This window comes from Oncorhynchus mykiss, chromosome 12, assembly GCF_013265735.2.
Source record: "Oncorhynchus mykiss isolate Arlee chromosome 12, USDA_OmykA_1.1, whole genome shotgun sequence".
NCBI classification, from domain to species: Eukaryota; Metazoa; Chordata; class Actinopteri; order Salmoniformes; family Salmonidae; genus Oncorhynchus; species Oncorhynchus mykiss.
In genome coordinates this window covers 9,721,840-9,735,690 of record NC_048576.1, presented here as the reverse complement: position 1 = coordinate 9,735,690, position 13,851 = coordinate 9,721,840, and the positions used below count along the sequence as shown (strand labels likewise).

Here is a 13,851-nt window from a genome sequence, read left to right as displayed (position 1 = left end):
GAGTTTCTCCCATTCTTCTCTGCAGATCCTCTCAAGCTCTGTCAGGTTGGATGGGGAGCGTTGCTGCACAGCTATTTTCAGGTCTCTTCAGAGATGTTGGATCAGGTTCAAGTCCGGGCTCTGGCTGGGCCGCTCAAGGACATTCAGAGACTTGTCCCGAAGCTACGCCTACGTTTTCTTGGCTGTGTGCTTAGGGTCCTTGATCTGTTGGAAGGTGAACCTTCGCCCCAGTCTGAGATCCTGCTCCAGAGTGCTCAGGATTTCATCAGGGATCTCTCTGTACTTTGCTCCGTTCATCTTTCCCTTGATCCTGACTAGTCTCCCAGTCCCTGCTGCTGAAAAACATCCCCACAGCATGATTCTGCCACCACCATGCTTCACCGTAGGGATGGTGTCAGGTTTCTTCCAGACGTAACGCTTGGCATTCAGGCCAAAGAGTTCAATCTTGGTTTCATCAGACCAGAGAGTCTTATTTCTCATGGTCTGAGAGTCCTTTAGGTGCCTTTTTGGCAAACTCGAAGTGGGCTGTCGTGCCTTTTACTGAGGAGTGGCTTCCATCTGGCCACTCTACCATAAAGGCCTGATTTGGTGGAGTGTTGCAGAGATGGTTTTCCTTCTGGAAGGTTGTCCAATCTCCACGGAGGAACTCTGGAGCCCTGTCAGTGACTATCGGGTTCTTGGTCACCTCCCTGACCAAGGCCCTTCTCCCTCGATTGCTCAGTTTGGCCGGGCGGTCAGCTTTAGGAAGAGTCTTGGTGGTTCCAAACTTCTTCCATTTAAGAATGATGGAGGCCACTGTGTTCTTGGGGACCTTCAATGCTGCAGACATTTTTTGGTACCCTTCCCCATTTGTGCCTCGACACAATCCTGTCTCGGAGCTCTACGGACAATTTCTTCAACCTCATGGCTTGGTTTTTGCACTGACAGGCACTGTCAACTGTGGGACTTTATATAGACAGGCAATGGACTGAACAATTAATTGAATTTACCACAGGTGGACTCCAATCCCGAGTAACGCAGCGGTCTAAGGCACTGCATCTGCTTGAGGCGTCACTACAGACACCCTGGTTCGATTCCAGATGGTATCACAACCGGCCGTAATTGGGAGTCCCATAGGGTGGCGGACAATTGGCCCAGCGTCATCCGGGTTTGGGTCGGTGTAGTCCGTCATTGTAATTAAGAACTTGTTCTTAACTGACTTGCCCAGTTAAATAAAGGTTAAATAAAGAATTTTTAAAATGATCAATGGAAACAGGATGCAGCTGAGCTCAATTTTGAGTCATCTGATACAGCTATTTTTTTAAAATATTTTAATACATTTGCTACAATTTCTTAACCTATTTTTGCTTTGACATTATGGGGTATTGTGATGTCATTATGGGGTATTGTGATGTCATTATGGGGTATTGTGTGTAGATTGATGAGGGGAAAAAATTATTGAATCCATTTTAGAATAAGGCTGTAACGTAAAGAAATTTGGAAAACTTCAAGTGATGTAAAGAAATGTGGAAAAGTTCAAGTGATCTGAATAATTTTCCGAATGCACTGAATGTTAGGTTGTATGTATGTATGCATGTTTGACTGAGTCTTACTATATATGTTTGACTGAGTCTTACTATATATGTTTGACTGAGTCTTACTATATATGTTAGGTTGTGTGTATGTTTGACTGAGTCTTACTATATATGTTAGGTTGTATGTATGTTTGACTGAGTCTTACTATATATGTTAGGTTGTGTGTATGTTTGACTGATTCTTACTATATATGTTAGGTTGTATGTATGTTTGACTGAGTCTTACTATAGATGTTAGGTTGTATGTATGTTTGACTGAGTCTTACTATATATGTTTGACTGAGTCTTACTATATATGTTAGGTTGTATGCATGTTTGACTGAGTCTTACTATATATGTTAGGTTGTATGCATGTTTGACTGAGTCTTACTATATATGTTAGGTTGTATGTATGTTTGACTGAGTCTTACTATATATGTTAGGTTGTATGTATGTTTGACTGAGTCTTACTATAGATGTTAGGTTGTATGTATGTTTGACTGAGTCTTACTATATATGTTTGACTGAGTCTTACTATATATGTTAGGTTGTATGCATGTTTGACTGAGTCTTACTATATATGTTAGGTTGTATGTATGTTTGACTGAGTCTTACTATAGATGTTAGGTTGTGTGTATGTTTGACTGAGTCTTACTATATATGTTAGGTTGTATGTATGTTTGACTGAGTCTTACTATAGATGTTAGGTTGTATGTATGTTTGACTGAGTCTTACTATATATGTTTGACTGAGTCTTACTATATATGTTAGGTTGTATGCATGTTTGACTGAGTCTTACTATATATGTTAGGTTGTATGCATGTTTGACTGAGTCTTACTATATATGTTAGGTTGTATGTATGTTTGACTGAGTCTTACTATATATGTTTGACTGAGTCTTACTATATATGTTAGGTTGTATGTATGTTTGACTGAGTCTTACTATATATGTTAGGTTGTATGCATGTTTGACTGAGTCTTACTATATATGTTAGGTTGTGTGTATGTTTGACTGAGTCTTACTATATATGTTAGGTTGTATGTATGTTTGACTGAGTCTTACTATATATGTTAGGTTGTATGTATGTTTGACTGAGTCTTACTATATATGTTAGGTTGTATGTATGTTTGACTGAGTCTTACTATATATGTTAGGTTGTATGTATGTTTGACTGAGTCTTACTATATATGTTAGGTTGTATGCATGTTTGACTGAGTCTTACTATATATCTTTGACTGAGTCTTACTATATATGTTAGGTTGTATGCATGTTTGACTGAGTCTTACTATATATGTTAGGTTGTATGTATGTTTGACTGAGTCTTACTATATATGTTTGACTGAGTCTTACTATATATGTTTGACTGAGTCTTACTATATATGTTAGGTTGTATGCATGTTTGACTGAGTCTTACTATATATGTTAGGTTGTATGTATGTTTGACTGAGTCTTACTATATATGTTAGGTTGTATGCATGTTTGACTGAGTCTTACTATATATGTTAGGTTGTATGTATGTTTGACTGAGTCTTACTATATATGTTAGGTTGTGTGCATGTTTGACTGAGTCTTACTATATATGTTAGGTTGTGTGTATGTTTGACTGAGTCTTACTATATATGTTTGACTGAGTCTTACTATATATGTTAGGTTGTATGTATGTTTGACTGAGTCTTACTATATATGTTAGGTTGTATGTATGTTTGACTGAGTCTTACTATAGATGTTAGGTTGTATGTATGTTTGACTGAGTCTTACTATATATGTTAGGTTGTATGTATGTTTGACTGAGTCTTACTATATATGTTAGGTTGTATGTATGTTTGACTGAGTCTTACTATATATGTTAGGTTGTATGTATGTTTGACTGAGTCTTACTATAGATGTTAGGTTGTGTGTATGTTTGACTGAGTCTTACTATATATGTTAGGTTGTATGTATGTTTGACTGAGTCTTACTATAGATGTTAGGTTGTATGTATGTTTGACTGAGTCTTACTATATATGTTTGACTGAGTCTTACTATATATGTTAGGTTGTATGCATGTTTGACTGAGTCTTACTATATATGTTAGGTTGTATGCATGTTTGACTGAGTCTTACTATATATGTTAGGTTGTATGTATGTTTGACTGAGTCTTACTATATATGTTTGACTGAGTCTTACTATATATGTTTGACTGAGTCTTACTATATATGTTAGGTTGTATGTATGTTTGACTGAGTCTTACTATATATGTTAGGTTGTATGCATGTTTGACTGAGTCTTACTATATATGTTAGGTTGTGTGTATGTTTGACTGAGTCTTACTATATATGTTAGGTTGTATGTATGTTTGACTGAGTCTTACTATATATGTTAGGTTGTATGTATGTTTGACTGAGTCTTACTATATATGTTAGGTTGTATGTATGTTTGACTGAGTCTTACTATATATGTTAGGTTGTATGTATGTTTGACTGAGTCTTACTATATATGTTAGGTTGTATGCATGTTTGACTGAGTCTTACTATATATCTTTGACTGAGTCTTACTATATATGTTAGGTTGTATGCATGTTTGACTGAGTCTTACTATATATGTTAGGTTGTATGTATGTTTGACTGAGTCTTACTATATATGTTTGACTGAGTCTTACTATATATGTTTGACTGAGTCTTACTATATATGTTAGGTTGTATGCATGTTTGACTGAGTCTTACTATATATGTTAGGTTGTATGCATGTTTGACTGAGTCTTACTATATATGTTAGGTTGTATGTATGTTTGACTGAGTCTTACTATATATGTTAGGTTGTATGCATGTTTGACTGAGTCTTACTATATATGTTAGGTTGTATGTATGTTTGACTGAGTCTTACTATATATGTTAGGTTGTGTGTATGTTTGACTGAGTCTTACTATATATGTTAGGTTGTATGTATGTTTGACTGAGTCTTACTATATATGTTAGGTTGTGTGCATGTTTGACTGAGTCTTACTATATATGTTAGGTTGTATGCATGTTTGACTGAGTCTTACTATATATGTTAGGTTGTATGTATGTTTGACTGAGTCTTACTATATATGTTAGGTTGTGTGTATGTTTGACTGAGTCTTACTATATATGTTAGGTTGTATGTATGTTTGACTGAGTCTTACTATATATGTTAGGTTGTGTGCATGTTTGACTGAGTCTTACTATATATGTTAGGTTGTGTGTATGTTTGACTGAGTCTTACTATATATGTTTGACTGAGTCTTACTATATATGTTAGGTTGTATGTATGTTTTACTGAGTCTTACTATATATGTTAGGTTGTATGTATGTTTGACTGAGTCTTACTATATATGTTAGGTTGTGTGTATGTTTGACTGAGTCTTACTATAGATGTTAGGTTGTATGTATGTTTGACTGAGTCTTACTATATATGTTAGGTTGTATGCATGTTTGACTGAGTCTTACTATATATGTTAGGTTGTATGTATGTTTGACTGAGTCTTACTATATATGTTAGGTTGTATGCATGTTTGACTGAGTCTTACTATATATGTTAGGTTGTATGTATGTTTGACTGAGTCTTACTATATATGTTAGGTTGTATGTATGTTTGACTGAGTCTTACTATATATGTTAGGTTGTGTGCATGTTTGACTGAGTCTTACTATATATGTTAGGTTGTGTGTATGTTTGACTGAGTCTTACTATATATGTTTGACTGAGTCTTACTATATATGTTAGGTTGTATGTATGTTTGACTGAGTCTTACGATATATGTTAGGTTGTATGCATGTTTGACTGAGTCTTACTATATATGTTTGACTGAGTCTTACTATATATGTTAGGTTGTATGTATGTTTGACTGAGTCTTACTATATATGTTAGGTTGTGTGTATGTTTGACTGAGTCTTACTATATATGTTAGGTTGTATGCATGTTTGACTGAGTCTTACTATATATGTTAGGTTGTATGCATGTTTGACTGAGTCTTACTATATATGTTAGGTTGTATGCATGTTTGACTGAGTCTTACTATATATGTTTGACTGAGTCTTACTATATATGTTAGGTTGTGTGTATGTTTGACTGAGTCTTACTATATATGTTTGACTGAGTCTTACTATATATGTTAGGTTGTGTGTATGTTTGACTGAGTCTTACTATATATGTTTGACTGAGTCTTACTATATATGTTAGGTTGTATGTATGTTTGACTGAGTCTTACTATATATGTTAGGTTGTGTGTCAGGTTTGACTGAGTCTTACTATATATGTCAGGTTTGACTGAGTCTTACTATATATGTTAGGTTGTGTGTCAGGTTTGACTGAGTCTTACTATATATGTCAGGTTTGACTGAGTCTTACTATATATGTTAGGTTGTGTGCATGTTTGACAGCTGTTCTATGTGGTTTGTTTGTCATTGTGTGTTTGTTTTTTCTAAAGCTGTCGTGCTTCTGCTGGCCTGCTTCTGTGAGTTTCTGAGGAGCCGCAGTATTGTAGTACAATAGTACTAGGCTACTTGTTGTACTGCAGTACTGTTTTTTTGTTGTCAATAAGCCACTCCCACTGTTTCTATATTTGTTATCAATGTGTAAATTTTTTTTTTTTTAAATACAGTTTACACAATAGTTTCTTCCAGGTGGCCATATTGTCCGGCCCGAATAACTCTTGCTTCTCTTGCTTGGTTCAGTCTCAGTCGACAGCCTATGCCCTGACCACACCAGGCCTACCTCCAGGATGGGAGGAGAGGAAGGACGCCAAGGGACGCACCTATTACGTCAATCATAACAACCGCTGCACCACCTGGACCAAGCCTATCCTCCAGGTACTTAGAGGCCTCACCTTGGTGCCCGGAGAAACTGCATGGGCCTGGACTTACTCCTCCTTCTCTCCTCTGTCCTCATTCCATCGGGGGCATTTCTCTGTGCCTGGGTACAACATCCACTGTTCTCTTTGTCCCCCTCTTCCTGCCGTCCTGTTTTTAAAGTGTGGCTCTGGGTGCATGCCTTACTTCAGGTCACCTGGAGTGTGTGTCCATCTTCCTCCCTCGCCTCTCTTACTCTGTTTCTTACTATGTGTCAAATACTAACTTGAAATGTGCACGTAACTCGTAAGTATTGATGAATGGGAGATTTCAGTGGAAATTTAAAGTGGTGTGCGTGTATCTCATGCATTCTATCTACACACATTGGATGATCTCTCCTCTGCCCGATCATCTCCTTACCCTGTAACTTCCCTCACGTTTCATCTGTCTATCACACACAAACTTGTTCCTCCTTCTACCTGTGTTAACTAAAAAGTCTCTCCCTGACAGCACACTGAAGACGAAGCGAGTACCTCTGACTCCGGGGCTGCAGCTGAAGCCGCCTCCACCTCTTCCTCAGCCAACAACAATAGTCATCTGATTGAACCGCAAATACGCCGCGCCCGTAGTCTCAGTTCCCCTACCGTTACCCTGTCCTCCCCCTTAGAGGTGAGATTATCCAGCCTGTCCTGTAGGACTTCCTTACTTCAATCTCTCCTATCTATCTAACTGATAAGAGCGCCCCACCACTACCCTACCCGCCCTCTAGACAACACTTTTCTTTCCTCCCCTTTTCCATCATCTGCTCTCCTCCCGTCTAACATTCTCTGTTCCGTCATCTGCTCTCCTCCCGTCGAACATTCTCTGTTCCGTCATCTGCTCTCCTCCCGTCGAACATTCTCTGTCCCGTCATCTCCTCTCCTCCCGTCTAACATTCTCTGTTCCGTCATCTGCTCTCCTCCCGTCTAACATTCTCTGTTCCGTCATCTGCTCTCCTCCCGTCTAACATTCTCTGTTCCGTCATCTGCTCTCCTCCCGTCTAACATTCTCTGTTCCGTCATCTGCTCTCCTCCCGTCTAACATTCTCTGTTCCGTCATCTGCTCTCCTCCCGTCTAACATTCTCTGTTCCGTCATCTGCTCTATTCCCGTCTAACATTCTCTGTTCCGTCATCTGCTCTCTTCCCGTCTAACATTCTCTGTTCCGTCATCTGCTCTCCTCCCGTCTAACATTCTCTGTTCCGTCATCTGCTCTCCTCCCGTCTAACATTCTCCGTTCCGGCATCTGCTCTCCTCCCGTCTAACATTCTCTGTTCCGTCATCTGCTCTCCTCCCGTCTTAACATTCTCTGTTCCGTCATCTGCTCTCCTCCCGTCTAACATTCTCATCTTCTACCTTTCGTCTCTGATTCAGGTTCAGCCTCTATCATTGTCCTGTCTGTCTTCTCTTTCTGTCTTTCAGGTTCAGTACCACTCTGCTGCATGCCACTGTTCTCTGTCCTTCTTGACCGTTGTAATGCTGTTTACCTCATTTACTCCTTCTCTGTCAGTACTTTCACCACCTTCAGTTTAACCTCATGTTACGCTGTGAGAGCATCTTTCATCTGAAGATCATTTTGAAGCTGACATTTTATTGTTAAACACCACTACCTTCAAGCAATGTCATTCAATTCAGTCATCTGAATATAATAATGGATTTTCAAGGTGCTGAAGTCTGACTGATTGTTGAACCATGGTGAGGCTTGGCATGGCTTAGCTATGATCAGGGAAACATCTTTTCCCTTTTCTAATCTCCTCAAGGTGTGATCTCTCCAGAGTTAACTAAGGCTGCATCCCAAATGGCACCCTATTCCCTACATAGTCCATATTGGGTTATGGTAGAAGGTATTACACTACATAGAGAATAGGGTGCCATTTGGGACATAAGGAGAGAGACACATTCATATGCAGCCCAGGCAATGGACTGAAACTCCATAGGCTAGAGGGGGAGATTCACATGCAGCCCAGGAAATGGACTGAAACTCCATAGGCTAGAGAGGGGGAGATTCATATACAGCCCAGGCAATGGACAAACTCCATAGGCTAGAGGGGGGAGATTCATATACAGCCCAGGCAACGGACTGAAACTCCATAGGCTAGAGAGGGGGAGATTCATATACAGCCCAGGCAATGGACTGAAACTCCATAGGCTAGAGGGGGAGATTCACATGCAGCCCAGGAAATGGACTGAAACTCCATAGGCTAGAGGGGGGAGATTAATATACAGCCCAGGCAATGGACAAACTCCATAGGCTAGAGGGGGAGATTCATATGCAGCCCAGGCAATGGACAAACTCCATAGGCTAGAGGGGGGAGATTCATTCATATGCAGCCCAGGCAATGGACAAACTCCATAGGCTAGAGGGGGAGATTCATATGCAGCCCAGGCAATGGACAAACTCCATAGGCTAGAGGGGGAGATTCATATGCAGCCCAGGCAATGGACAAACTCCATAGGCTAGAGAGGGGGAGATTCATTCATATGCAGCCCAGGCAATGGACAAACTCCATAGGCTAGAGGGGGAGATTCATATGCAGCCCAGGCAATGGACAAACTCCATAGGCTAGAGAGGGGGAGATTAATTCATATGCAGCCCAGGCAATGGACAAACTCCATAGGCTAGAGAGGGGGAGATTCATTCATATGCAGCCCAGGAAATGGACTGAAACTCCATAGGGGAGGGAGAGGGAGTGATTAATTCATATGCAGACCAGGCAATGGGCTGAAACTCCACAGCTTATGGATGCAGGACCCTGTCCTGGAAGTTGGTCATGACTAATCTGCTATGAGATGCAACGAAAAGCACTGAACGCATGACTTATTCTCCATGTGACAAGTTTACCTGTGATTGGTCTAGGCTTGTGACAGTAGGGCACAGCCCTCCTTATTGGTCACCGGATGCAGTCGGCCAAAGTACACCGAATGTAAGAGAGGTTATTATATTATGTGGTGGACTGAACGGCTCTAATGTGTGACTTGCTAAACCACACATCAGTATTCTGTTACATCCCCTGTCCGTTAACCTCACCCCCCCCCCCCCAGGCTATGGGCGGAAGGAAGTGTCTTCATTGAGCTTCCGAAAAGATCATCTGGTTCCCAGAGTCCACAATCACAGATGTGACAGTCTACACAGCCCATTATTGCATTTGTCGGCCTCATCTAAAAGACGTTATGTCACAATAGATTGAGTGGTTCTGCTGCTTTAATATCTGAAGCAAGTTTTCGGGCTGGATGGGAATATGTGGGACACAGCTCACTCTGTTATTTCTCACTCTGTCAAACCCTTTGTTAAGCCTTATTGTGGTATTGAATCATTTGTATACACTGTGTGGAAAGGAAGTGGCTGAGAAATACCTTTTTTACGATTTTTTACCTTTATTTAACTAGGCAAGTCAGTTAAGAACAAATTCTTATTTTCAATGACGACCTAGGAACAGTGGGTTAACTGCCTGTTCAGGGGCAGAACGACAGATTTGTACCTTGTCAGCTCGGGGGTTTGAACTTGCAACCTTCCGGTTACTAGTCCAACGCTCTAACCACTAGGCTACCCTGCCGATGCTTCTTAAGAGATGACACATATATATTGTCAGTTCGATGTGTTGATGATATGCTTTCGGAGAACTCAGTGGCAGTGGAATTGTTTTTCTTTTCCACCATTGTCTTTAACGACGCATTCTGATTTCTGCCACCACTTGATTTGACAACGTTTCATGACCAATAGACTATAGAAGGTGTTGGATATCCGGGCGGAAGGAGAGAACCAGAGCGGTGTTTCTTTGGGTCATCTAGAAGGTGTGTCGGTGACCTGTGTTCGGGTGATGTTGAAATGTTACATAATCGTGATGAAACGAGGTTAGCAGCTGTTGGCCCTATCAGGTTAACCTCACTCATCACGGCGTGTGTGTCGGAATGCGTGTGTGTCGGAATGCATGTGTGTCGGAATGCGTGTGTGTCGGCATGTGTGTCGGAATGCGCGTGTGTGCTCTTAGCCTTATATTCAGGGGAATGTTGTGATTTGAACGATTATTGTCCTTATTTTAATGGTATTTTTGTGTTATAAAAACCTTAGTCTAAGCCGTCTATTTGTGGAAAAATCACCCTGATTAACTCTTTAGTCATATCCCAGTTCAACCGGATTTAACTCTTTAGTCATATCCCAGTTTAACCTGATTTACAGTTGAAGTCGGAAGCTTACATACACTTAGGTTGGAGTCATTAAAACTCATTTTTCAACCACTCCACAAATTTCTTGTTAACAAACTATAGTTTTGGCAAGTCAGTAAGGACATCTACTTTGTTCACGACACAAGTCATTTTTCCAACAATTGTTTACAGACAGATTATTTCTCTTATAATTCACCGTATCACAATTCCAGTGGGTCAGAAGTTTACATACACTAAGTTGACTGTGCCATTAAACAGCTTGGAAAATTCCAGAAAATGATGTCATGTCTTTAGAAGCTTCTGATAGGCTAATTGACATAATTTGAGTCAATTGGAGGTGTACCTGTGGATGTATTTCAAGGCCTACCTTCAAACTCAGAGCCTCTTTGCTTGACGTCATGGGAAAATCTAAATAAATCAACCAAGACCTCAGGGAAAAAAAATAGTGTAGACCTCCACAAGTCTGGCTCATCCTTGGGAGCAATTTCCAAACACCTGAAGGTGCCACGTTCATCTGTACAAACAATATTGGAAGAAGCCACTGCTCCTAAACCGCCATATAAAAGTCAGACAACGGTTTGCAACTGCACATGGGGACGAAGATCGTACTTTTTGGAAAGATGTCCTCTGGTCTGATAACTGTTTGGCCATAATTACCATTATGTTTGGAGGAAAAAGGAGGAGGCTTGCAAACCGAGGAACACCATCCCAACCGTGAAGCACGGGGGTAGCGTCATCATGTTGTGGGGCTGCTTTGCTGCAGGTGGGACTGGTGCACTTCACAAAATAGATGGCATCTTGAGGTAGGAAAATAATGTGGATATATTGAAGCAACATCTCAAGACATCAGTTTGCAAGTTAAAAGCTTGGTCTCAAATGGGTCTTCCAAATGGACAATGACCCCAAGCATACTTCCAAAGTTGTGGCAAAATGGCTAAAGGGAGATGGGAGAACCTTCAAGAAGGACAATCATCTCTGCAGCACTCCACCATTCAGGCCTTTATGGTAGAGTTGCCAGACGGAAGCCACTCCTCAGTAAATAGACATGACAGCCCACTTGACGTTGGCCAAAAGGCACCTAAAGACTCTTAGACCATGAGAAACAGCATTCTCTGGTCTGATGAAACCAAGATTGAACTCTTTGGCCTGAATGCCAAGCATCACATCTGGAGGAAATCTGGCACCATCCCTACGGTGAAGCATGGTGGTGGCAGTATCACTACAGTGAAGCATGGTGGTGGCAGCATCATGCTGTGGGGATGTTTCCAGCGGCAGGGACTGGGAGACTAGTCAGGATCGAGGCAAAGATGAACAGAGCAAAGTACAGAGAGAACCTTGATGAAAACCTGCTCCAGAGCACTCAGGACCTCAGACTGGGGTGAAGGTTCACCTTCCTACAGGACAATGACCCTAAGCACACAGCCAAGACAACGCAGGAGTGGCTTCGGGACAGGTCTTTGAATGTCCTGGAGTGGCCCGGACTTGAACCCGATCGAACATCTCTGGAGAGACCTGAAAATAGTTGTGCAGCAACGCTCCCCGTCCAACCTGACAGCGCTTGAGAGGATCTGCAGAAAACAATTGGAGAAACTCCCCAAATACAGGTGTACCAAGCTTGTAGCGTCACACCCAAGAAGACTCGAGGCTGTAATAGCTTTCAAAGGTGTGTCAACAAAGTACTGAGTAAAGGGTCTGAATACTTATGTAAATGTCGTATTTCAGGTTTTTATTTTTAATAAAATAGCAAGAAATAAAATAAAATAGTTTTTGCTTCGTCATTGTGTGTAGATTGATGAGGGGGAAAAAAACAATCAATTTTAGAATAAGGCTGTCATGTAACAGAATTTGGAAAATGTCAAGGGGTCTGAATACTTTCCAAATGCACTGTATCTTTAAAAAAATATATATATATATAAAAATATATGTATTTATGTATTTAACCCCATTTTTTTGTCACTAAACTATCTCCATATACTTCCATACGTGTTCGTAAGAGACTCAACTTTCCACATAGGGTACATTAGTGTGTAGCCCAAACTGTTTGGACGCTACAGAGAGAAGTTGGCAGGCGAGGCTGTACCGACTTCAGACTAGTCCCTTGATGCTTGTGGGGGTCATAGAGCAAAACGGTGTTCGTGAGAGTCTCGTCTTTTCACAGAAAAGGTTTGTAGAAGACTGATTTTTCCAGATGTCTCATGGTGTGACAAACACCGTTCTAGCCGTGCCGCCTCTCACTGCAGATGTGGGAGGCGGTGATACCGGTGGATTTTAAGACACAGCCCATGAAAAACAAAATATCTCTCTAGCTTAAACTGCTGGGTTTTTGATGTGGATTTACTTATTCAGATTGACGCATGGGTGCGTCGATAGACTCTCTCTTACGGGATTTTAAAAACTGTTCCATTATCAGATGCGTCATTAATTGTATTAGAAAACCTCAAGCTAAAAGAACATGAAAAGGAGTGAGGGATCAGGTGGTAATCTCCCTCTAGACTTGTTTGTTTATTACAGCAATTAAAGCCCACAGTTAATGACACTAATGGGCCTTAGGTCATATGTAATTATGACGCTGCATTAGCTTGGAAATCACGTGAACAAGGTTGTTCACGTCAACTGGAAGGAGAGTTAATTAAAGGTTGGAAGAGGGAAGAGGGACTGGGGATGTGTGTTTTTTCTCAGACTGACGGAGAGAGTAGATTGAGGTGAAGTCCTCATTGTCAATGTGGTCATTTACATTTTTCATAGGAGATAACAGAATAATTAAGACAACTTTTTCTCTCGTATTAAAAGTCAGATATCATCAAGGAGCAGAAAGATAATGTTTTTTTTAGGGTTGTGTAGGTACTGGCCTAATTAAGTTGAACATATTTGCTTTAAAAGTGATTAGGAAGTTAAGACTAGAAATCAGAACTTTTTTCCGTCCAACAAATTGTTGCTAGTTGCTAGGAATTTCCTTTGTGTGTGACACACAGGAGCTAAAGACATCCAAGTCTATAGGAGTCCGTCCTTCACATTCTAATCTGTTCCGTTGGGTTCTGTCCTACTCTAGGGGGCGGCCAACAACATAGCTGTGCGTCGGGCGGTGAAGGACACCCTCTCCAACCCCCAGTCCCCCCAGCCCTCCCCCTACAGCTCCCCAAAATCAGGACATCAGTCCCAGCAGAGCTTCCTGCCCCCGGGGTGGGAGATGAGGATAGCACCCAACGGAAGACCCTTCTTCATTGACCACAACAGCAGGCTCACCACATGGGTGAGATGATGCTGCTACTTCTAATTCTTCTTTCGTCTTCCCTCTTCTTTGTTTTCATCA

At 41.0% G+C, this 13,851-nt stretch overlaps 1 protein-coding gene across 12 annotated transcripts in view; it reads left to right on the top strand.

Annotated features, from left to right (window-relative positions):
• nedd4l (NEDD4 like E3 ubiquitin protein ligase) overlaps positions 1-13,851 on the top strand; it is a 108,455-nt gene that overhangs the window by 67,846 nt on the left and 26,758 nt on the right. For 11 of the 12 annotated variants that reach the window (XM_036936858.1, XM_036936857.1, XM_036936856.1 and 8 more), the window contains 3 exons: positions 6,227-6,361; positions 6,851-7,009; positions 13,591-13,791. In XM_036936858.1, coding sequence (XP_036792753.1) covers positions 6,227-6,361; positions 6,851-7,009; positions 13,591-13,791 — 495 coding nt within the window. The remainder of the gene's footprint in view (positions 1-6,226; positions 6,362-6,850; positions 7,010-13,590; positions 13,792-13,851) is intronic. The other variant, XM_036936854.1, reaches the window with a different exon arrangement.